The sequence below is a fragment of the Penicillium riverlandense genome (genome assembly GCF_028828495.1).
Source record: "Penicillium riverlandense strain IBT 135883 chromosome Unknown utg000001l_segment0_segment0, whole genome shotgun sequence".
Classification (NCBI taxonomy): domain Eukaryota; kingdom Fungi; phylum Ascomycota; class Eurotiomycetes; order Eurotiales; family Aspergillaceae; genus Penicillium; species Penicillium riverlandense.
Window position 1 is genome coordinate 317,235 of NW_026643194.1, and position 21,923 is coordinate 339,157.

The following is a 21,923-nucleotide window of genomic DNA, read 5'->3' on the forward strand; positions in this document are numbered from 1 at the left end:
GTACCTCCAGCATTGTTAGATGGCCGTTCTTTCATACTAAGATCATAACGAGCCCAAAAGACTCTCGTTCATATTAATATCATACCGAACCAAAAAGTTTCCACCCCAAAAAAAGTTTCGTGACAAGAGTGGGATTCGAACCCACGCCCCCTTGCGGAGATCAGGACCTTAACCTGACGCCTTGGACCAACTCGGCCATCTTGCCGGAACAATAGATCCAGGCCCCGGTAGTGGTTTGTTTAGTCATCTCCACGGGATCAGTCGTCACGGCCCCATTGTCCTACGCCATCGCCGTCGATCACGGCTTAGGCGCCAGGCTGAGCAGGCTGAGTGGGTTCTCGTATACGAGTCAGGAGCCTCGTCTTGGCGGGTTCTTTCCCTTTTTCCATTCAAGCTCGTCCTAACTCCACTTGCTCGGCCCCCTCGACTCCAATAGGCAGCCAGCCTAACGCTCCCCGTGTTGCCTCTCCAGAGAATTCGATGATTAACCTTTGCTAGCCCAGGGACAAGCCGCGCCACCATGACGCGCCAGGCTCCACCAGGCTCCCGCCCTGAGGCTCAATCCCATTCATGGGTAACCCGAAGGGGCCAAGACCCTGCTTCGCCCTCCAAGTAGTTTCAGGAACACTTTTCCTCTGGAACTGACTTGCCTCCACACTCCCTCCCTCTGCTTTCCTTTTCTCACCCCACTTCTACACATTCCTTTCTTTCTTTCTTCCTTTCTCTCTTGCCTTTTATTCTCCAATCGTGACGGTCGAGAATTGATCAACAAATAATGCTGCGTGCTCAAATCCCTTCTCCTGCGCCATAATGATGGCCCTCCCGAGCTGCTCCTTTCCGCGCCTGCAACGCGGCCTCCTGCTGCTGCTCTGTGTCCTTACCGCCCTCTCCTGCAGTATCATCGTCGCCATCTGGTATGGCATGAACACAGACCGCGAGTACATCCACCCCATCCTCACCCAGCTCATTCCCGCCGGCCACTGCGCGTGCCAGACCTCCACCACCTTCGAATGCTCCACCTGTCTCTCCTGCTCCGACACGGGTCTGCGCGACCAGTCTAGTCCCGCCCCCGTCTGGCGCTTCGATTACCGTCGTGATGGCCGTAACCAAGCCCTCGATCGGATGCAGTGCCAGGCTGCCTTCCCCGGCCTGTTTGAAGATGTCGCGCGTGGCGAACAATACTGGCGGTCACACGGCGCCCTGTCGACCGAGGAACTCGACGCCATCCCCATAAAAGAAGGCATGGCCCGTGCCTTTGTTTCCCACGGCAACCTCCACGTCGTTGCCGCCCGCGCCCACGGCGAGGACCACCGCCGGAAAATCCTGGGCGTCTTGAGCTCGATCCATCGTGCGCTGGCCGGCGATGGGGGTCGAGCTGCGAGGCGTGATATTGAATTCGTGTTTTCGGTGGAGGACAAGGTGGAGGATGTCACGCTCCCGGATCATCCTGTCTGGGTCTTTGCGCGCACGCCGACCGAGGAGGCCGTCTGGCTCATGCCCGACTTTAGCTTCTGGGCTTGGGACAACGACCACAACGCCATGGGGCCGTATGATCAAGTGGTCGAACGCGTCGAGCGTCTGGATATCCCCTGGTCAGAAAAAAAACCGCAGCTCGTGTGGCGTGGCAAGCCGAGTTTCGCGCCCAAGCTGCGTCGTGCACTGCTCGAGGCTGCTCGTGATCAGCCCTGGGGTGATGTAAAGCAAGTCGACTGGGCGACGGGCACGAATTTGCTCAAGATGGAGGACCACTGTCATTACATGTTTATTGCCCATGTTGAGGGTGAGTTCCCCTCCCTGCCTTTTTTTTGGTTGTTCTCTTACTAACAGCTTTCCAGGCCGGTCCTACTCTGCCTCGCTCAAATACCGACAGGCCTGCAGGTCGGTCATCGTCGCCCATAAACTCCAGTACATCCAACACCATCACTACCTCCTCATGTCCAGCGGTCCGAACCAAAACTACGTCGAGGTCGAGCGCGACTTCAGTGATCTCGGCGAGAAACTTGAGCATCTTGTCCGCGACACAGACGCCGCCCGGCGCATCGCCAACAACAGCGTCAAGACCTTCCGCGAGCGATACCTGACTCCCGCGGCGGAGGCGTGCTACTGGCGCGCGCTGTTCGACGGATACGCCAGTGTCTGGAACAGCTCGGTGAGCTCGTGGTCCGAGAGTCTTCACTACGAGCGCGGGCTGCGCTACGAGTCCTTCGTTCTGCTGGACAGCCAGCAGATGTTCGACTTTCGGGCCGAGACTGCGCCTCATGGATACACATAGACCATTATACATAGACCGATGGGGCCAGTCCAACCACTTTAATATGTTTGTTAATAGCTTGATTTGGGAGTTTGGGCACAACAGGCGTTCGGGGTCACATCATGTTTCGGACCCCTTGCTATTACCATGATACCATGTGAGCGTGAATAGAGACTATCGAGCATTCGTTCAGTGAGCAATTGCAACTCTTGCTTCTATACTCTCCAATGTAGAAAGATCCAAGTACATACTATGGTTCATTGCGGATGCTAAGATCCGGATAACACCTCCCTCCAATCAGTAGCCCGGCCTACGACTTGGCATTCAATTTAGCTCATTTAACCCCTGTTAGTACCGGTGGGTTATGAGATGAGTGCCTGCGACGAGACTGCCGCTTAGACGAATCGAGTAGCATGTCTGTTGCAGGTGTGAGAACTGGCCTGTCCTACTAGCCCTTTTCTGCGCAGTCAATGCAGTTCTGTCAGCAGGCAGTTAGTTCGTTTTACGCCGATTTGGAAGCATATTTTGGTGTCGACGAAGTGGTAAAGAAAATGGAGGGAGGGTGCTGATATCAAGGAGTCAACTAAACAAGCACAGACATCTGGTTTCTTGCTTGTGCTGACAACGCTGTTCATAGAGGGCCTGGTCCACCTTCCTTAATGATATGATTTCTACTTCCCAAAATCTGACTTGATCTTTCCCCCATTCAGAAAATGGTAGCGAGGATTTCTCAACCCGCCATAAAATCGGTCATTGACCCCGTGGCACCCCGGTTGGTTTCCCCCGCCAATGCCTGTCACACAAAACCCGGTCCCCTTCGCCAGAGCCACTGATAAACCGAGCCAGCCGCTCCGTAGAAACTCACAAGGAGGCACATGTGACCGGGATAGAACCTGGGGATATTAAGGGATAGGTCCTGCCGAGACATCTGGCTTTGCACATCTCAGGTATGTCTGTCCGATCTGCTGATCTGAGCCAGGACAGAAGATGAAGCAGTCGGAATGTCAATACTGTTTAACAAATGACGTAACTATGTTTATGAACCATTTGGTCATATGCTAGTTTTCTATTACGGTGATTAATGTCCAATGCGTAACAGACTATGTATTTTGTGATGATATAGAGGCTGGAGGTATACTGAAATGCACTGGCTCATAAGGTGAGGCTATAAGTTTAATCTCCTGGATGGCCTGGCCTGTCCGTATTAGTATTAACTATTACTGTACTAGAATAAGATTACATCTAGGACAGGAGCTGGACCAATTCCGCGAATTGCTCTTAACTATATATAGCAACATTGTGACTTTCATACTCAACTTGAAGTTCTAAATTTGCGGTAAAGAGCCTTGAAATTCTTACCTACTGGCATACTAAAGACACAGCGTGATTACAGATTTAATCTAAAAGTAAACCGGGCTTATAAATGACATTGATCTCTACTCAAGAGAGGCAGTAACCAAAGTTGATTAACAAGAAAAGAAGAAAGCATAAAAGATAGCTCCCCCATCCTCCAATCTAGTCGAAGTGAATCCGCCACAACTCCCGATCACAGTCACTTGTATAGCCAGTCCGCGTGTGCAGCATAGCGGTATTATCACTGATGAGCAAATCTCCCTTCTCCCACCCGAAGCGCAGACAGACTCGATGGTCGTATAGTCCCGAATCAATAACCTGCACAATAGCCTGATCGTCGTTTTCAATGGTGATTTTGCAGGTAGAGAACTTTGTCTTTGTCGAGTCCCACGGCTGATGCCAGCGTAGACATGGCTTTCCCGAGAGCGGATGTTTCACGACAAGCGGCACATTTGGGATTTTGGATTCCCAGAAGCCGTCATTATCCATAGCCCAAGTGACATTTTCAAGCCTCTCAGCGGTCCATGGAATAGGCAGGTATCGGAAGAAGAGGCGTGAACTGGCAAACAGTGTATATCCACTTCCTTTAGGCGCCGTAGCTGGACAAGTAAAGAACTGGTAGCCCGGTGGTCTTTGAACCTTGGTAGTCTCCCCGGTGACCGGGTCTTGCACCTCTTCAAACTTGAACATGCCGTCAAAGTGCATGGGCATTGCTTCATTTGATGTGACATTATTGCCCATCTTGTCGGACCGACCCGCGTCCCGCACTTTCTGGATGATGCCGAAACTCCACGGAAGAAGAGTCCCCAGCTCCTCAGCCTTTTCGACATATAGCTCTTCGTCGAGGGTCTCGGAAAACCCACGAAGAATAATTGGGGACATGCCATTTGAGAGTTTGCGGACCTTCCGCATGGGGATAGAGCGGAGAGATGGTGGTGGATTCACATTGTCGATATCTGCGGGTCGGATGATGAGACCGCAGGGGTAGAGATGCTCGAACTTAACAGACAGACCGTCATCGACCCAGTTGAAGATATCGGACTTCTCTCGGAAGTAATATGGCTGACCATTTTTAAAGATCAGATCATGCGTGTCGCGTACATCTTCTGCGTGCACTGTGCGATATGATCCATCTAGTCCGACAGCCACAGACGAATGCCACGGGGTATAACCCAATGCGCCTCGAACCTGGGGGATAAGAGAGATGGATAATTTTTTCTCGCCAGCAGACTGGTGAATTGAAAGTCGCACGTAGTCTTTCCGATTTGCTTTGATTGCGGCCGCGAACATCTTTCCGCGAACAATCATTTGCCGCGCTGTTTGAGCGATGTGGGCCTGTCTCGAGCGCTTCGACATCAACTGGTTTTCTTCTTGATGTGCCAAATCCTTGGTCAGGAACTTGATATATCCGCGATATGTAAGGCAGGTATCAGTGTCGGTTTTGATGGCCTCGTCGGCATCAAAGGTTGGGTCTCCAAAGGAGTACATCAGTTCCCGTCGTAGGCAGTTGGCATGCGCCAAGTAGGATGCTTTTGCAGACTCTGACGACTCGGAATGAAACCCCGGATGCTCGAGAAGCTCGAAGAGACGAATGAATTTGATATGGTGAAGTTCGTTCTCGATCGCCATCTTCCGCAACGCCTCTCCATAATCCCAGACAGTGTCATCAGAAACTCCAAGTATGTCTACTGAATGTCAGAAGTTTCACTTTGATTTTTCGAAACATTAAACTCACCATTGTAGACAAGCCCGTCCGAGCTAATGTATACATCGGCGCCAGGCTCATAGATCCGGGCGATATTCTGACACAATCCGTTCAAGTGGAAAAGCGCCAGCTGTTCGCCCAGATCAGGAAGCGTGCCTAGCACCTTGTCTCGCATATTGGGCGACTTGAATGGGAATGCGGGTAGAATCATGCGAATGGGTTCCTGTTTCTTGACCTGCGCGCGCACGATCGGAATGAAGGCGTCAAATCCCTTCCAGGAGCCACCCGGTTTCTCGTAGTCAACCCCATAACTTTCGATAAGCTTTAGAATGGCGATAGACATATTGCACTCTTCTGACTCTGTATTTGAAGTGGCATCCTGGGCCACGCCGCTGTTGAGTACATTTTGTGCCTGGCGTTGTATGTGGAAAATGCCGTTTGCGGTAACCACGCTAGGTGTGATGGACCTGTTGATGGGGGTTGACCCAAATGACAGCGTCGCATCGTTCGACGAGAAGGTGGCGTCTGTTCCATTAACAGGCATTAACTTTGCCCCCTCGGGAATTATTCCATTCTGATCTGTCGCCGCGCTATGCGAGGCCGAAGACACAGCGGAGAGTGGCGTCAAGACAACCATCCTGTTTTTGTCTCACAAACAAACGTATACCGCAGAAGGAATGACCGCAATTGAGATTTTTTTTATCTTGCACCTATGGGTTGGTGGTCAGGAAGGAGCGCATTTCCTGCCAGACCGGCAGGTGCTATATAACCGGGAGCAGAAGTTTGATCCGATCCTTGAGCCACAGGCATATTTTGTGCTGATATGATTCTGTCTAGTCACTGTACTTCAAACTAAGGACTCTAAACTTACATAAGAGGCTCTTCTCAGGAAGTATTAACTTAGATCATTCATTGTCAATTCTGTGCGACCTACTTGTAATTCTCACCCCGCTTACAGTGACGAAAATGGAAAATGGACAAGAGTTGTGATGAAGTCTGTCAGCAACGTTCGGACAATAAAAATGAACTAATGGAAATTCCTGGAATGATGTGAAGTATGTTAGCAGGGGCAAAGTCTGATCACCGCATAGATCTAGATGGTCCGCGGGATCTCAAATTTGCATGTGTATCAGTCAAACTAACATGGGGTCTCCAGCATGGACTGGTGCGACGATTCGATACTCGCAAAAGGAAGCCACATGGTCCACGGGAAATAACATCTCTAAAGGAGCAATTCAAGGAACCTGCCCAATGACGGGCAACCATGGAGTGCATCCACAGTCCCTTGAAAGTCCTATTGAGAAACAGGCTGTGGTAGAGGATCGTGACTGCATTCGTTCTATCTATGTGTATGTATCAACCAATCTGGTATTACTGTTCCAACTCTTTCCAGTCATACTCCATCACCCTCGCTATGAAAGCTGCCATATCCGGACTAGTTAGCTGGCTGACAAGGTAAAATGTGGCATCAAGGCCAGAACTAATTCCGCCAGCAGTAATGAGCCTGACAGCGCCACCCTCAAGAAGACCACTATCGATATAGCGCCTAAACTCCACTGTGGTGGGGGCGGCGCCCTTATTCGCTCGGGAGCATATATCGCGCAGGGTATCAAGATCCGTATGGTGGGTGGTGACTGTAACCCCAGCGAGAATCCCAGTTGCACCGAGTAAGAAAGCGCCAGTGCAGACAGAGAATAAAATGCGGTGGTGGGTGGAGGACCGTTGCGGGAGGCCTGAAAACTTGCGGATGACATCCAATTCCGGCGCCCCGGTATCGAGCAACGTGTGAATCACTGAAGTGGGTCCACCGGGTACGATCAGGATGTCAAAACTCGAGATTGCATTGATCGCTTCGCCCAAAAGAAGATCCACGTTTACGGCCAGAGAGCCTGCGGCTCTGATACTGGGCTTTCGAGCAATGGTTTGCATCTTGAAGATCCGATCTGGATTATCTGAGCTGCGATTGTGCGAGGTATGAGACAGGACCTCCATTGGCGCTGCAAAGTCGAGGATGTCTGCGCCATCGAAGACGATTACTCCAACGTTGTAGTATTGCTTTGGAGTGGTCATGGTTTTTCACGTGCAATAGTGCGGTATGAGGAACTGTGGAGAGATGACGCTGCTTAACGAACAAGAGGGGAGATAAAAAGCGAAGTTCGTTAAAAGATGGTAAGAGGTGTAAGCTGCCTCTGATTGAGGGGGGTGCTGACAGGGCCGACGATGGTTTGTCACCATCAGATGCTGTCCCACCCCATGGCCTCCGTCCCCGCCGATTTGGGGACTGGAGCGGCCCCGAATATCAATTGTTTTGCTGCATTGGGCGCTGGAAACCTAGAATCCCTGGCTATTGCTTGTATAGACTGCAAGGTAGCTCGGTAGTTGGCATGTGCACGTATTTGGTTTTCCTGGTCGACACAGGAGGTACAGTCGCCGATGAGAATATCCGCAACGCAATTTCCACCGTTTTCTATGCTTTCTTAAGGATTAATATTCATTTGGAAAAGTTCTTTAAGCGTAAATGCTCAAGTTTAAAGAAGTTAGGGCTAGCTCGGGATGTGGGCAAACCCCGCTCTCCCCGAATCGCCGGCTACTCTTTACGGGTCTGTCGGATTGGTGGGGGAATAAAAACATATTAAATGCAAAGAGCTCAAGAGAGAAACTTCATATATGTAGAAAATACAGTGCAGCAACAATGGTAGGCCACCAACACGATGATGACCACTTCTCTATCAACAACATCCCGTTCGGGGTAGGCTCGTCCGTCAACCACCCAGTCCCTCAATGTGTCACTCGGCTCGAAAGAGCCATTATCTTCCTTGGGGACTTACAGCAGTCAGGCGCCTTCTCTCACGTGCCCGGTCTACCAGAGGGCATCTTCGAGAAATCGACGTTGAACGAGTATGCAGGCTTGTCGAAGGACGTCCAGCGTGAGGTTCGGAAGCTGCTGCAGTCATACTTGACAGGTGTTCTGCCTCCCAATAGCACCGAGAACTTTGAAGATGTTACGATGCATCTGCCTGTGTCTATAGGCGGATTCACAGACTTCTCTTGTAGTCTCCACCACGTCAAGAACGCCGGCCGAGCGATCTTAAACGACGACACGCCGCCCCCGGGCTTCTTCAATTTCCCCATCGGATACAATGGCCGGGCAAGCACTATAGTCGTTTCTGGGACGCCGATTGTTCGGCCACAGGGACATTTCTATGATCGCACTGCATCGACCGAAACGAAGCCTATTATCTTCGGGCCTTCGAGGGCGGTGGACTACGAACTAGAACTTGGGGTTATTGTCGGCAAGAGCGTTCCACGACTCCAGGGATTGAATGCAAAGGATGCTGATGAGCATATATTTGGCATGGTCATTTTGAATGACTGGAGTGGTAGGTTGGCAACTTTTCCCGATATCCTTAGTCAAGGCAGCTTGCTGACCCGTCGCGTCTAGCGCGCGATATTCAGGGCTGCGAGATGGTCCCTCTCGGCCCCTTAAACGGCAAGTCGTTCGCTACGACCATTTCTCCCTGGATCGTCACATTGGACGCGCTTGAGCCGTTTAGAGTTCCTGGTACTGAGCACAAGGTCCCTATCGCAAGTCATTTGGAAGACGTGACCCTTTCCAACTATGACATAAATCTCAAGGTGCATATTCTCGTTGGAGACCAGGAAAACTTAATCAGCGAATCCAAGACTACGGATCTTTATTGGAGCGGTCGGCAAATGGCTGCCCACCTAGCCAGCTCGGGTGCCGATCTGCAGACTGGTGATATTCTGGGTACCGGGACTGTTAGTGGAGATTATGATAAGAGTTTAGGCTGCTTACTGGAAGTGACCAAGGCTGGGAAAGAGCCGCTTCCCCTTAGGGATGGCTTGACGAGGCAGTATTTGCAGGACGGGGATGTGGTTCGAATGAGCGCCATGGTAGGGCTGCCGGGCGATGGGGTTGGGTTTGGCATGTGTTTGGGAGAGCTGCTGCCGGCACGCAACTTGTAGAATGTTGAATGTCAGCGATACTGTTTCTATGGATTATAGCACGTTCTTTGGAAAAAATGTGCCCAAGGGCAGGTTGACTACCTACGAATATACTCAAATGGAACCTCGGTTGAAAGAACTAATGATTCGTATCCAACTGAAAATTTATTCGTGCTGAAGCATGCAGATAAAGTGCAATTCGCGGTTGAGTAGATATAAATGAAATGGAGTTAAACAACCATGAACACCTTGGCCATTCTCCAGGGCAGATTACCATCGATATACGCCAAAGACTAGTCCGGCGCCATGCTGAAGAGGAATTAGAAGACAAATCAGAGTAATATAAAAACAGTCACTGTCAACTCCACAGCGGGGGATGAATGTACTCTGCTGCTCGATCGAGTAGATTCGGCATGGTCCATTCCCCGCTAGTAGTACTTTCTGGCGTGGGAGGCGGCAGAGAACTGACAGAAGGTGTCATTCCAGCTGACGGGGGAGGAGCAAAAGGGGTACTTTGGTAGGTGTTCGACTGGTTGGGAAAGGCATCTGTACCGGTGGGACCGCTGCCAGATCGGATAGCCGGATTGCCCACCGCATTGAGGAGCTTTTGGAGAGCACGATGTGTCTTTGCCAGTGATTTGGCCCACTGCGTTTGAGTATCTGAGCCAGGGACGGCGGCGAGAGAAGTTGGATCTATGACGGGGTTAATGAAGGCTGGTGGGTTTGTGGCACCTGTAATCGGGTCATAGGTGCCGGGGCCGCGAGACGGAGATCCCAGTGTAGCGGCATTTGCGGCGACATGTCCTGTATCATAAACGCGTTCAATACTGGCCCGTTCAGCGATTATGACCTCTAACTGCCGCAATAGGGTCCAAACTTTAGGGTCTGATTTGGCCTCCTCGATGACAGCCAGTAGGAAGGCGGAACTGATGGCTCGTTGTAAGGTAATCCAGGAACGTGCGGCATGAGTGCTGATGTTATGCATTTCAATGTACGCCTCAACAGTGGCCATCAAGTTGTAAATGCAGTCTCCACGCATGCTAGCGGTGTGTCGGTCATTGACATCGGCTGTCGGCTTGAGCGCAGGTCGGCAGAGCTCAGATGCAAAGTATGACGAGTGAAGTTTAAGCACAACACGCTCGAGATGTTGAGTGACCGTGGCGCAATATTGACTGTCGCGCAAATAGGGTTTTGCTTCGAGAATAATCTTCTGGATTCTTTCCTTGTAGCCTTGGATGCTTTCGAAGCTTATCTGCGCATGCGGACTAAGCATTCGGATCCGAACAACCTCCAGCGCCAAGGAAATAACCCGGCAAAGAGATTCGAAATACAAATATTCGCCTGGCTTGGATCCTTCCCGATACGCTATGGCGGGCTGGCTAACGGCTGTGGTCGAGGGTCGATCATAGGAAAGCGAGAAATGGCTGTCTTGCCACGCCATAGACCACCTGCTCATATCAGTATCTGTGCCAAATGAATAATATTGCCAAAAAAGTCTTACCAAACGTGTCGTCGACGATATCGCTCCGCAGACGAGAATCTGGTCGAATCAACATGCAAACCAAGGGCCAATCCCATCCGAAGTGTCATGCCAAGCAGAACATATGAGATTCCAGGGTTCATGTTGTACGATAAAACGTTTCCAATCACCAAGAGAGTTTGGATAGCTTCAATGTTCGGTTGAGACAAGAAATTGTTCATCCGCAGACATTGGTAGGAGCAGCACACTGAGCCAACAATTAGTGGAATGATATGGCGGGAATGTAATATACCAAAAAAAAGGCAACATACCGTAGACCTGCGATGTCAATTCTCTTTCTTTACTTGAAAGATCTGATGACTGGCATCCAGAAGCAAGAACGGCAAACAGTAAACCCAAATATGCGATGCTGACGCCAAAGGGCTTCTGAGCTTCATCTGTGTCCGCGCGATAGACACCTCCTATTGAAGCTCGAGTCTGTAGGAGAAGCTCGAGAGTATTTTGAAATTGAGGAACATCTTCGAGGACCGGGTAAATAGCGCCCGCATAATCTCTGTAGTAGTAATACAACCTGTTTCGAATAACATTAGCTGCCATCGCCATAGACCAAGTTAGAGGGCTACCCACTCTCTGCACTGTTGATCCGTCGGAAGAGCACTGCAGACGGCACTGATGTCAAAAGTTGACATGTCCGACGACCATAGGTCGACAAATGGATAAGTCGCAGATTCATTATCAAGGCCCAGTTTTGGGAGTATCCCGCCTTCCAAAAGCGCCTGGAGCTGGTCTGACCCAGATTTATTGTTCAAGATGTAAGCCAGAACAGACCGTGATCCGAGGTGCACAGTGCCTTTCCCGAGGGTATTTGCCGCGTGGATCCCCTCAAGTTCAGGGGATGCGCCCTTTGACCGGGAGCTTGCATCTCCACTCTGTACGCTGCTGGTCTCTATCGGCGGCTGATAGCCATCCTCCACGCGGTCCAGACCAACCCGCAGACTCGAGATTGTCGACTCCATTTCTCTCAGCCTGTTCCGCATGTTGTCCCATTCATCGCGAGCTATAGACACACGCCCACCAGCGCTAGCACCATTTTGGCGACTCGAAGAAGGTTCGGCATTCGGATGTAGCTGGTCATCGTCATAACTGTAAACCCCGGAGTGATCGACAGATCGGCTTTCGTGAACCCCTGGAGCTCGTTTCTTGATAGGTCGTTCGTAGGAACAGATATCGGCGTGATCGCGCTTGACACAGCCGTCGCATGGTAAATTGCGATCGCATTTGACTTTGCGCGCATGGCACGGATAGCAAGCTTTCGGCTCGCGTGCCTTGCGCTTCGTTCTGATGATCGCATCCACCTGATCCTGGGGTAGATCATGCACAGCTCTGTTGGACGCGGACATTTGGGAGCCAGCGGGTGTAGAGAAGGATGTAGATGGCTGATATGGCGACGCCATTGCGTCTTGTTGTCGGGTTGCTGGGGTTGTCGGAAAGACCGAAAGAGCGTCTTACCCGAGCAATGACGGCATAGGGGCGGAAGACCGGAGGTAACACGGGTAGAGCGATTAACTGGCAATGAGAGAATCTCCTGTCAGTCCGTCAGTCGCGCATGATGGACTGGACAATTGCTCGGAACTGGATTGGAAATCGGACGCGGTCTGTTCCACGAGATCGGGATGGAGCGGCAGATAAGATGGGCACGTGATGTGGGGCAACCCGAATGCGGAAGTATGCCCTTACGTCAACGATGATTTAGATGGTTGGGTTGGATGCAATATGCATGAATGAAATTCGGTACAGCCTGCTAATTATAAATTACATTCAGGTGCTAACTGAGCATGAGAGCCTAGTAGTCTAGGCCTTCTCATTCTGAACACCCTCGGCACTAGGCGCCTCCTCGGCTTGCTTGCGAGCTTTGACATCCTCAATTTCCCGTGCAAGACGAGAATCTCCCTTGCGTGTTTTCCAAGCCGGGGGGCCATCCTTGGAGAACATGAACTCAATCTCTTCCAGGGTCTTACCGCACGTCTCAGGATATAATCCAAACACCCAACCAGCCATGAAGATGCAAAGGGTCCCAAAAATCATGAAGACCTCCCACTGGATATTCTGGAAGCCGGGTGGTGTAAACAAACCCAAGGCAAAATTAAAGAGCCAGTTGCCAAGTGAGGCAATACCCATACCCGTAGCTCGTGTGCCGAGAGACCAGACCTCGGCAGCGTCTATATTAGCGTAGGTTAGTACATTCAACAAAAGCTGGTGGGAATGACATACAGATCCAACACATTGGAGCCAGTGTAATCGAATAGGCGACAATGAGCAGATAACTGAAGGTGATAACAGCATTCTGCGCATTCTTACCCACAACTCGGAAGTTGACATTGGGATTGCCACCAATACCGCCAGGGACCTGTAGTCGCAGAGTTAGCAGATTGCTTCTGCTCAAAACAGCATATACCTTACGTTAGCTTTGTTAGTGGCCATGATGGCACCAACGATGAAGTGACAGAGACCCATGCTGAGAGCGCCCGAAATCAGCAGGCTGCGGCGTCCAACTTTGTCAACGAACAAGAAGGTAATGCCGGTGAAGATGATGAATACAGCGTACTAATATTGTCAGGAACTCCGTTCATGTGAATAAGAAGATTGCGTACCTGAATGCCCGACGTGATCATAGCGACGTTCCCAGTAAGGCCTGCCATTTCTGCAATGTATGTCAGGTAATAAACCATGACGTTGGCTCCCGAAAGCTGCTGCCACATTTGGACGGTAAAGCCAGCCAAGGTGCGCTTCCACATCCCCCTGAAGAACAACTTTTGTATAATGTTGCCAGCGTCATTCTCGGCCTGATTTGTTATCGAGATCTCCTCCCATTCAGCGATAACCAAAGGATCATTCACGTCCCCATTAGCTTGGATACGTGCCAGCACTTCGATTGCCTCCTTCTTCCTGCCCACTTTGGCGAACCAACGTGGTGACTCAGGAAGGAATGGGAGCAGAAAAAACATGAGAACTGAAGGGATCCATTGCATAGCCCATGCGACCCTAAAAGAAGCAGGCCCAGAGATGAACTGGAGCACACAAATGTCAGCTTCCTCATTTTCATACGCAACTTGGTTCATGCTTACCGAGCATCCATAACTGAGGAAGTACATGATTAGAATTCCAAACTCACAGGCAAGCTGTTGAATAATAACTACAGTGCCGCGACTTTCTGCCTTTGCGATCTCAGCAAGGTAGACGGGTACTTGTGAGGTGGTCACTCCAATGCAGAGTCCGTTGATGGCACGGCCGGCAATCAGCTGGCCCACTGAACGGGACGAAACCTGAACAGCGGTTCCAATGAGCCAGAACCAGTTGGCATACCAGACCGAGTCGCGGCGGCCAAACCTGTCTGAGAAGTAACCGGCACAAATACTGCCTACGACAGACCCAGCCGCCAAGGAAGAACCAATAGCGCCCTGTATCACACCAGCCGGAGCGTTGAAGTAGGAGAGATACTGTTTGCTGACGTCGACGGCCGAGATAGATGAGATATCAAATCCGAAAAGCATTCCACCAAGTGTAGCGATGACTGCTACTGCCCAGACGTTGTACGCTATAGATGTGTCAGCATGTGCATTACGAGGGTGGAATTGAAAAGATATGTGTACTCTTGGGCATTTTGTCGAGCCAGGACATTCTGTTGGCACCTCGTGGGCTCGCTGGTAACGCAAAAGTGCTCAGGAATTGAACTCACTAGCCCACTGAAGCGGGGGAGTGCAAAACACGGGGTTTACGCTGCGACTACGTCAAAGCAAGGTATTTAATGTTTTGTCTCCAGACGCTTGGTCCAGTATACTCCGGGGGGAACCCGGGGTTAGCGTACGCCATGTGGTAATCCCGATGCTGAGTGTCAGAGGATCTGTTGTACCAGTCGTGGGGGCAGGATTTCGCTAACTACGATTGGGTCGAATCCGACGTTCTATGCATGCTCAACCAGTTGAGTGGCAAATGGAGCTTTGACGTGGATTTGAGATGCATTGTTGGACTTATCCTCTTGAGGCAAATATCCGTGGAGGATAATCTCACCACTTACCCGTTTGATAGAGCTGAACGGATAAGTGGTGCCGGTCGGACGAAAATAATTCTGACGAGGGCGAGTATAATTTCAGTAATTCAAGATCATGGAAAACCGAAACTAGTAAGGTTGGACAGTAATTGGTTTTACCTTTTAATCCGCATCAATGCTCCATCAATGTAGCCTTAGGTTGTGCATAAAAATAGGGAGGGGTAATCAGGTTACTCAAGGAGCAGCTCGGGGTGGCGTGGAGACCTACCTTATACTTCGGGGGCCGATCGCTCCCGGAGATGGTAGTCTTCCCGTCAACAGTATCACTACTCGGGGAGTAGAAAGAAACAACGGGTAGTTAAGCACTGAAAGGGAAAGACGAAGTGTTCCAGTACGGTCTAGAATCAGGTGTACATGCGTTAGAATCTGATTCCGATCAAGCAGATACCGAACTGAATATCACTTCTCAGCCCCAAGATTCGGGAAAGAAACAAGCTCGCGCCAAGAGCCGATGTTGCTTAGCTAGCGTAGGATGTCAATCGCTAGTCGTTATTCTGCCTACTTGAAACCCGACTGCATTGAACACTAGCGGGCGTATTTGAACCCTCTAGGAGAGAAGCGTAAAGGGAGGAGATGACAAGTTGGCGTTTACTCTGAAACTAATTTAATGGGCCTCTGAGAACCTGCCATAAGGTCGTAAATAGTTGCAAGCGTCCTCGATACTTGAATCATCGAAAGACACTCTCGAATAGTACCACCGATTAGGGCCGATGACGGGACCACAAGACCGATCTGTCTTCTGGAATTGAGAAGGCCCTTCTCACACAGGTTTGCATGGTCGATCAAGACAGAACCAGTTGAGGGGTTGTCAAGTCGTTCGACAAGACTTCAGACAGTGCTCTTGCCGCCACCACCCCCTCCAACGAGGGCGGTGAACTGTCCATGATTGCCGCAAACATTTACCAAATCTCGGTGCTCGGGGAGTGGATAGACGGCAGCTTTTTCTGTGGTCATTGATGCCTCAGTAGTTGACAGATACCTGATGAATGCGATGGAATCATTGTCAATCTTTCACTCAAGGCAGTCGGGATAAGACTCGATTGGGCTGCAGTTCCTAGAGCGCTCGTCAGTCCAAAACTGACAGACAAATGCAAGACGTCCCAAGATCCAGTGGAGAAAAATTCAATTCAAGCCTTATGAAATGCTCTCTGGCTGGATTACAGCTGAGCTAGCGGTCCTGAGTCCCTTGGGCCACCATAGAATCTCAACTGTGTGAGATTATGTGAATGGTGATATTTGCACCTAGCGACCGTGCGAGATAAGAGCTTGAAGGGAAGGTCTTAAGAGGAAAGGGGTACTGTGGGAAAGGGTGTCTGAGACTTTCAAAGAATTGCTCGCGTTTCAGTCTTGAGTCGGACATAAGGTCTGTGTTTTCAGCTTGGTGATTTCCAACATAGAAATGAAATCCAGTAGGGAGAAATTACCATCTTATCTTTGCTTACGGTAACGTCCCATGGGTATACCAAACAATCCAGTTCCCGAGGCATGATCCCCGGTTAGAAGGCAAGTACATTATTAAGTAGACAATAATAACTATCGCTTAGGAAGAAGAGAGCCGAAAAATACATTGAGCACCACAAGACAGTGGAACTCGCAAGAAAGCACAAAACACATAAAATGAAATAAGGATTGATGAGAATTGGTTTCTCCCCTACCGTCTGTGGCATCAATAATCAGATCCAAGCGTATTGATTCCGCCGCTTCAGTAGCCGTTCATTCGAGTACCGCAATGCGGGCAGAATGGGCTGGTGATCGAGGCTCCACATTGACCACAGAATCTGACTGTTGTCTCTGTTGCCTCTTTCGGAGGAGGGGTATTAGGATATGGCGTAGTCTGCTGTGTGTCGGGGTATACCGGTGACTGAGAGGCCAAAGATCGAGCGGCGTATTGTGCGCCGGGCTCCGGAACAGGATAGGTTGGTCGAGGTGCAACAAAAGGCTGTGCATACTGTTGATTTGGGCCCTGCATAGTAGGGGCACTGACATATTCAACAGCCCTTTGAGCATGACGCCGCTTGACACAGAAGATAATGAGGAGGATCCACGCAGTGAGTTTCAAGACCGCGCCAATTGCAAAGCATGCAATCCCGCCATAATATTCGCCGTCATTTCCCTCGCAGTAGTCATCACTGTAGTCGGTGTAGTAGGAAAAGCTGCTGTAGCAGTCTGAATAGGAGTTGGAAAGGTAAGTGCCAATAAGTGCACCGCCAATAATGAAAAAAACAACAGCAGATATAAAGAAACTAATTGGCCACCATTTTGAAATTTGCCTTGATTGATGCATGCCTATAGCAATGTGGGCACAGTTTTGTGGTTTATGATAGGTAGTAGGAATGAAGAGAAACAGAAGATGAGCCGGGTCGACGAGCACAGGCTGGGGACGAAGCTAGCCTTTAAGGCAGGGAGGGCATGTACCGTATGATTAAATTATCGTGCGGCTGCGGCTCAGTGTGGTGGCGGACCCAATGGACCCACATCGAGCCGCTAGATGTAACGAAGGAGGCGCATGTTTGATGCATCTCGTATCCAGAGATGGCTCGGCCACAGTCTTGAGTTTCGCGAAGTAAAAGGGGCCGAGTTGGCGTTTATGCTCCTTATAATCTCTATTTTAAGAGTTCTTACTACTCTCAGTTACTCCATAGCCTGCTCATTGCTTTCTAATTGTGCAATTCAATCCGCATCTTCGTAAATGTCCCTCGAATACGGGCCGTTCCTCTCACCACCGACGCAAGGATCTGATCGACATTACTGAACCCCAATACGATCTAGTATCTCCCCGAACACGAGGCTGGCCCATTCGAAGGCTTGCGAACAGGGATTCGATCCAATCATGATTCGTGTGCGGAGTAGGTCTCGTCAATTATACGGAGTAACTCTAGGTGACGATGGAAAGGCAATGGTTGTGCGTGGTCTTTAAATCTGAAAGCGTGGCCTTTCCACGCTGCGAATCGTTTAAGAGAACCGAAGTCGACTATACCTAGTTTTGTCTTAGGTCTTATCTCGTTCAATGCAGCGGTCGGTACACCAAATTAGTCGGCGCGTACATCAGGAGTATGGTAAAGCATTTAAGGGCAACACTGTGCCCTTGTAAATATTTTGTTTTTAAGGTGTTTTGTTTATCAGAAAGTATAAGCCTATGGAAGCTTTTCACATTCTTGTACGCCTCTTAAAAGATTTTAGGCGTACCTTTTTTCTAAATGCCTCGAATCAAAGCAAAGAACCTAGAAGAGGTTGATTAGAATAGCTTCGTTCAATAACCTAATAGTAAAGTTGAAGGTGACTTCGAGGATTCAACAAAGCGAAATATACTTTTCGTGAAACGAAACTTTCAAAAATAGATTGCCCTTACGCAGAATTATTAGTGGCTTATACTTATCTAGATTTTCGTTGAACCTCAAACCACCGAATTATGAATACTAGATTAAAAATATCACGCTAAGGATAGTCGAAGGCTTCCTTCGCTAGTATCTCGAACCTATAATGTTAAATATTAGTCTAGATTTCTAGTCTTTGTGCGATACTTCTAGATATTTTAGTACGAAGAGATGGATAGTCTCTTCCCTTAAGATCTTAGGCATGGGATGACTAAGGCAAGCTTCTCCTTCCTATTAGACAAGGATAATAGCTGACTTAATTAGCTAGTATATACTACTCTAACTAATAAGTTGTTATGGGACCTTCGTACGAAGTCCTGATATTGTTATACTCACCTAAAGCTTCGTGACTGTTGACCGCCTTTTAGTTCTGCCGTGTTTACCCGCGTATCTTGTTTCCCCTTTCTTTCTTCCCATTTCTCTTTCTTCCCTTCTTTAATGAATCCTTCTTGTGCATAGGACATACCATCAATTGACACAATTTGGCCTGATCCCTAACATCCAGAGCTTCTAGGTCGGGGGAGCATTGCAAATTCCCTTTGGTGCCCATGAGCACTGACTTAAATAAGCCGCTAGATAAACTATTAATATTGGAATCGTTCCTTAAATAAGGCCCAGGGTACTTGCCTCCAGCATCGTAAGCAAGCGTATCTGAATGAGTCGAATAATTAGTTCATCATTAGGATATTAACCATCTCGAGATACACCATTGGACCCTTACCAGCGTTTCGAACCATCTTCAAAGGATTGTTTTGAGAAACTCTCGCAAGCATCGCTACTCCTTCGGCTTGGTATGCTTCACGCCCAGGAGAAATTTCAACATCGTCTAGGGCCATTCAATATAGACTTAGCTCTTGTTCTCCTGAAACTACGGGGTTTAACTTACCGAGATTGATATTTTGCTCCACCTGGTTACCGTTGTCATCCACATCTATAAAACTGAAAACATGCTCGGAGTGGGAAAGTTCATGAAAGAGTACACCTTCCGGGCAATCCCCCATAATATCATCTAGATGTTTTCCAATCATGTCGTTTAGGCTCAGGGCACGATAATCGGATAGGTAACGTAAGTCATCTCCAGAGTCAGACTGAGAACCGGAGTCAGAGTTTGAGTCAGACCCGAGCCATTTCTCGAACATGAATGGGCAAATAAGCATCCAGTCACTAACAGCGCCAGTTGTTGGGTGAAGCATTGCAGCAAAGACGTCTTCGTCGTCACATATTCCAGACTCCTCCCCAAAGCTCATAACTACCTCTCTGTTATTTGAATCCAGGTTGTTTCTGTAGAATTCTAGACATATTTAGTGACGGAACAGAGCAAGGCTTCTATAGGTGAAGGCAAGGCAGGTGGAGGGACTAACTGTAGTCATTTTCAGACCTCTCATATATGAAATGTTCATCGGTGCAGAAAATAGTAGGTGCGTAAGTCCCAGAAAACGCGAAATCGGATATGATTTTGTCAGTCCCTGAGAAAAGAAAGAGGTTAGTAGAGGCTTCGAATTTTTCTGTTGGCGAAAAGACATGAGGGATGGCTCACTCCGGATAACATCCACCACTTGGTCAATTCTGTCTATATTACCCGAGACCTCACACGAATCAGTATAGTCAAAATCTCCATAGAACATCTTGAAAGTGTTCATTCGGTTTTTGAGCGCAGAGGTCAACTGGGCTTGATTGATAGTTAGCTAGAATCTCCTCCGATGAAGCAATTCTCAATGGCCGTACGATTCTGATCATTCAGTACCCCATTCAAATAATCTTGCACACTAGCCAGGGAACTTCGTTGGACCTCGAGCTACCAACTCTATCAGCTTTCGAGTCGCCACTCCACGAGTTCGGGAAGGAGGATTAGTACCATTCTTGAACATTAGAAAAGGATGTTTTAATCACATTTTCCTGGGTTGCGTCGCATCCCACAAATATAAATTGTTGGAAGAACGAGGTTCTTGGAACTAGACTTGTCGAGTTTATAGAACTGTTCGGAAGAGCACTGGTAAGACCAACAATAAAAAGGAAATGAATGAAGTTCCCTGCGCCTGAATAGCCAGACAGCCACTTAGAAGTGATAGAAGGCCTCATAGTGATTTCCAAGTACAGAAAACTTGAAACACAACAAGACTGCCAGGAGGAAAAGGAGACAAGCGAAGGAAAGTTCGAATCTTATTTCAATTCCTAAGCGTAAAGGCCAAAGCTCATAGTATTAACATTCAAAATACATACCCGCCCCCTAATTAGTCGGGCCATCACCTGCTCACCTGCTATCACCGCTCTCGCAGGTGATGGCCCGACCAATTATGGGGCGGGTATTTGTGTAATTTATTTCTGAATAAACCACAGTGAAGTTTGAAATCGAATATAAAAATCGATATTCACTCGTTTCGCCCATACACGGGAAGAAAAGGGGCCGGTAGCAGAGCTGTCCCGGACCGGCCCCCTGAACTTGAGATTTCTTTTAGCCCCAATGGCCCCAGGCCGGCCCCAACAGCTTTCCTTCGCCTTATATCCACTTTTAAGGTGGTACACACGCAAAGATCGTGTCTGGTGAACAAAGAGAGGCTAGATAGGTGGGCCACAGGATTCGCTTAGCCAAATTCACAAGAACCTCAACGTGGAGACTAGGCACTAGTTTTACCACGGCTCAGTTTTAAGGACACGTGTATTTCTATGTTAAATATGACCAAGATGAGTGAATGATTCTAAGGGGCTAAAAGTTTCCAACCTCAACCAGGCCAGTTTTTAGTGAAACAGCGCCTAATTGATGAGGTTAAAGATGCCGTAAGGGCAAATCCTTTTCAAAATCTCATTTCATTCTGCCTGACATCTCTCAATCTACTCCACAATGTCTTTCACCACATCATTGTCGGATACTGTTTTCTTAACCCCCGAGTTGCTGGAAATGGTTCTACTACAACTAGATCTACGAACACTTCTCACCACTGCCCAACTGATTTGTCGTACCTGGATCAATTTGATCAAAGAGTCTTCATCTATTCAAAAATACCTATTTCTAATCCCTGATAAGAGGGTCGATGAGATTCAAAATCCGTTGCTAGCAGAGGCCTTTCCTGCATTCTTCCCAAAGCCGGGAATATGTCCGCCAGAGACGGACACATTCACGCTTTCGACACTCGATATGATACGGAATCCCACCAAAAAAATAGCTTATGTGCGAAAAGAAGCAAGCTGGAGGAAAATGCTTATACAGCAACCACCAATATTCGAGGTCGCTTTCATAAGAACCCGCCAAGCTATGAGAAGTCAATCTTATTCCTCATATGAGATCCTGGTGAGTTACCAGATTGTTTTATTTTATTGGATATTATTTCTTTAGGTTCTGACAAAGTTTAATTAGCCTGTTCAAAATGGACATCCTTATCATGATGGTGGTATTCGTATGCAAGTACTTTTTGATTGGCTACTGTTCAGCAAACATACATCTTTGGGAGAAAACGCGTCAACTAATGTTTACTGGCACGGATACACTCCGATTCCAGTTACAAAGGTGGAGCGAAACCCAAAACTGACTACCGGTTTTGAGCGTATTGTTGGGAAATATAAAGTTGTTATTTATACAAGATACGCTGTGCGCCACATAGGGAGGCATGTTCCGCCCAAGAGCAAGGAGGAAGTCTTGAAAGACGAGATTATTTCTTGTTATGGGGATTCCAATATTGGTGCAAATAATT

At 48.8% G+C, this 21,923-nt stretch overlaps 8 protein-coding genes across 8 annotated transcripts; 2 read left to right on the top strand and 6 right to left on the bottom strand.

Moving 5' to 3' along the window:
- Positions 1 to 813: 813 nt before the first annotated feature.
- On the top strand, positions 814 to 2,272 carry N7474_000133 (uncharacterized protein; the record flags this gene model as incomplete). The annotated part of the gene is made up of 2 exons (XM_057191548.1): positions 814 to 1,780; positions 1,836 to 2,272. 2 exons carry the CDS (start codon positions 814 to 816, stop codon positions 2,270 to 2,272), a joined length of 1,404 nt encoding a protein of 467 aa, XP_057056501.1.
- A 1,494-nt stretch (positions 2,273 to 3,766) lies between these two features.
- xanB (isocyanide synthase xanB) lies at positions 3,767 to 5,946 on the bottom strand (the record flags this gene model as incomplete). The annotated part of the gene is made up of 2 exons (XM_057191549.1): positions 3,767 to 5,289; positions 5,340 to 5,946. 2 exons carry the CDS (start codon positions 5,944 to 5,946, stop codon positions 3,767 to 3,769), a joined length of 2,130 nt encoding a protein of 709 aa, XP_057056502.1.
- A 734-nt stretch (positions 5,947 to 6,680) lies between these two features.
- Positions 6,681 to 7,379, bottom strand: xanA (isonitrile hydratase-like protein xanA; the record flags this gene model as incomplete). The annotated part of the gene is made up of 1 exon (XM_057191550.1): positions 6,681 to 7,379. One exon carries the CDS (start codon positions 7,377 to 7,379, stop codon positions 6,681 to 6,683), a length of 699 nt encoding a protein of 232 aa, XP_057056503.1.
- Positions 7,380 to 8,001: 622 nt separating this feature from the next.
- Positions 8,002 to 9,296, top strand: N7474_000136 (fumarylacetoacetate hydrolase family protein; the record flags this gene model as incomplete). The annotated part of the gene is made up of 2 exons (XM_057191551.1): positions 8,002 to 8,689; positions 8,752 to 9,296. 2 exons carry the CDS (start codon positions 8,002 to 8,004, stop codon positions 9,294 to 9,296), a joined length of 1,233 nt encoding a protein of 410 aa, XP_057056504.1.
- Positions 9,297 to 9,633: 337 nt separating this feature from the next.
- Positions 9,634 to 12,209, bottom strand: N7474_000137 (putative C6 transcription factor; the record flags this gene model as incomplete). Its single annotated transcript, XM_057191552.1, has 4 exons — positions 9,634 to 10,723; positions 10,777 to 11,002; positions 11,067 to 11,326; positions 11,383 to 12,209. 4 exons carry the CDS (start codon positions 12,207 to 12,209, stop codon positions 9,634 to 9,636), a joined length of 2,403 nt encoding a protein of 800 aa, XP_057056505.1.
- A 397-nt stretch (positions 12,210 to 12,606) lies between these two features.
- On the bottom strand, positions 12,607 to 14,433 carry N7474_000138 (uncharacterized protein; the record flags this gene model as incomplete). Its single annotated transcript, XM_057191553.1, has 5 exons — positions 12,607 to 12,974; positions 13,027 to 13,162; positions 13,216 to 13,359; positions 13,407 to 14,332; positions 14,406 to 14,433. 5 exons carry the CDS (start codon positions 14,431 to 14,433, stop codon positions 12,607 to 12,609), a joined length of 1,602 nt encoding a protein of 533 aa, XP_057056506.1.
- A 2,132-nt stretch (positions 14,434 to 16,565) lies between these two features.
- N7474_000139 (uncharacterized protein) lies at positions 16,566 to 17,147 on the bottom strand (the record flags this gene model as incomplete). The annotated part of the gene is made up of 1 exon (XM_057191554.1): positions 16,566 to 17,147. One exon carries the CDS (start codon positions 17,145 to 17,147, stop codon positions 16,566 to 16,568), a length of 582 nt encoding a protein of 193 aa, XP_057056507.1.
- Positions 17,148 to 18,905: 1,758 nt separating this feature from the next.
- Positions 18,906 to 19,877, bottom strand: N7474_000140 (uncharacterized protein; the record flags this gene model as incomplete). The annotated part of the gene is made up of 4 exons (XM_057191555.1): positions 18,906 to 19,063; positions 19,124 to 19,528; positions 19,599 to 19,703; positions 19,775 to 19,877. 4 exons carry the CDS (start codon positions 19,875 to 19,877, stop codon positions 18,906 to 18,908), a joined length of 771 nt encoding a protein of 256 aa, XP_057056508.1.
- Positions 19,878 to 21,923: the final 2,046 nt, after the last annotated feature.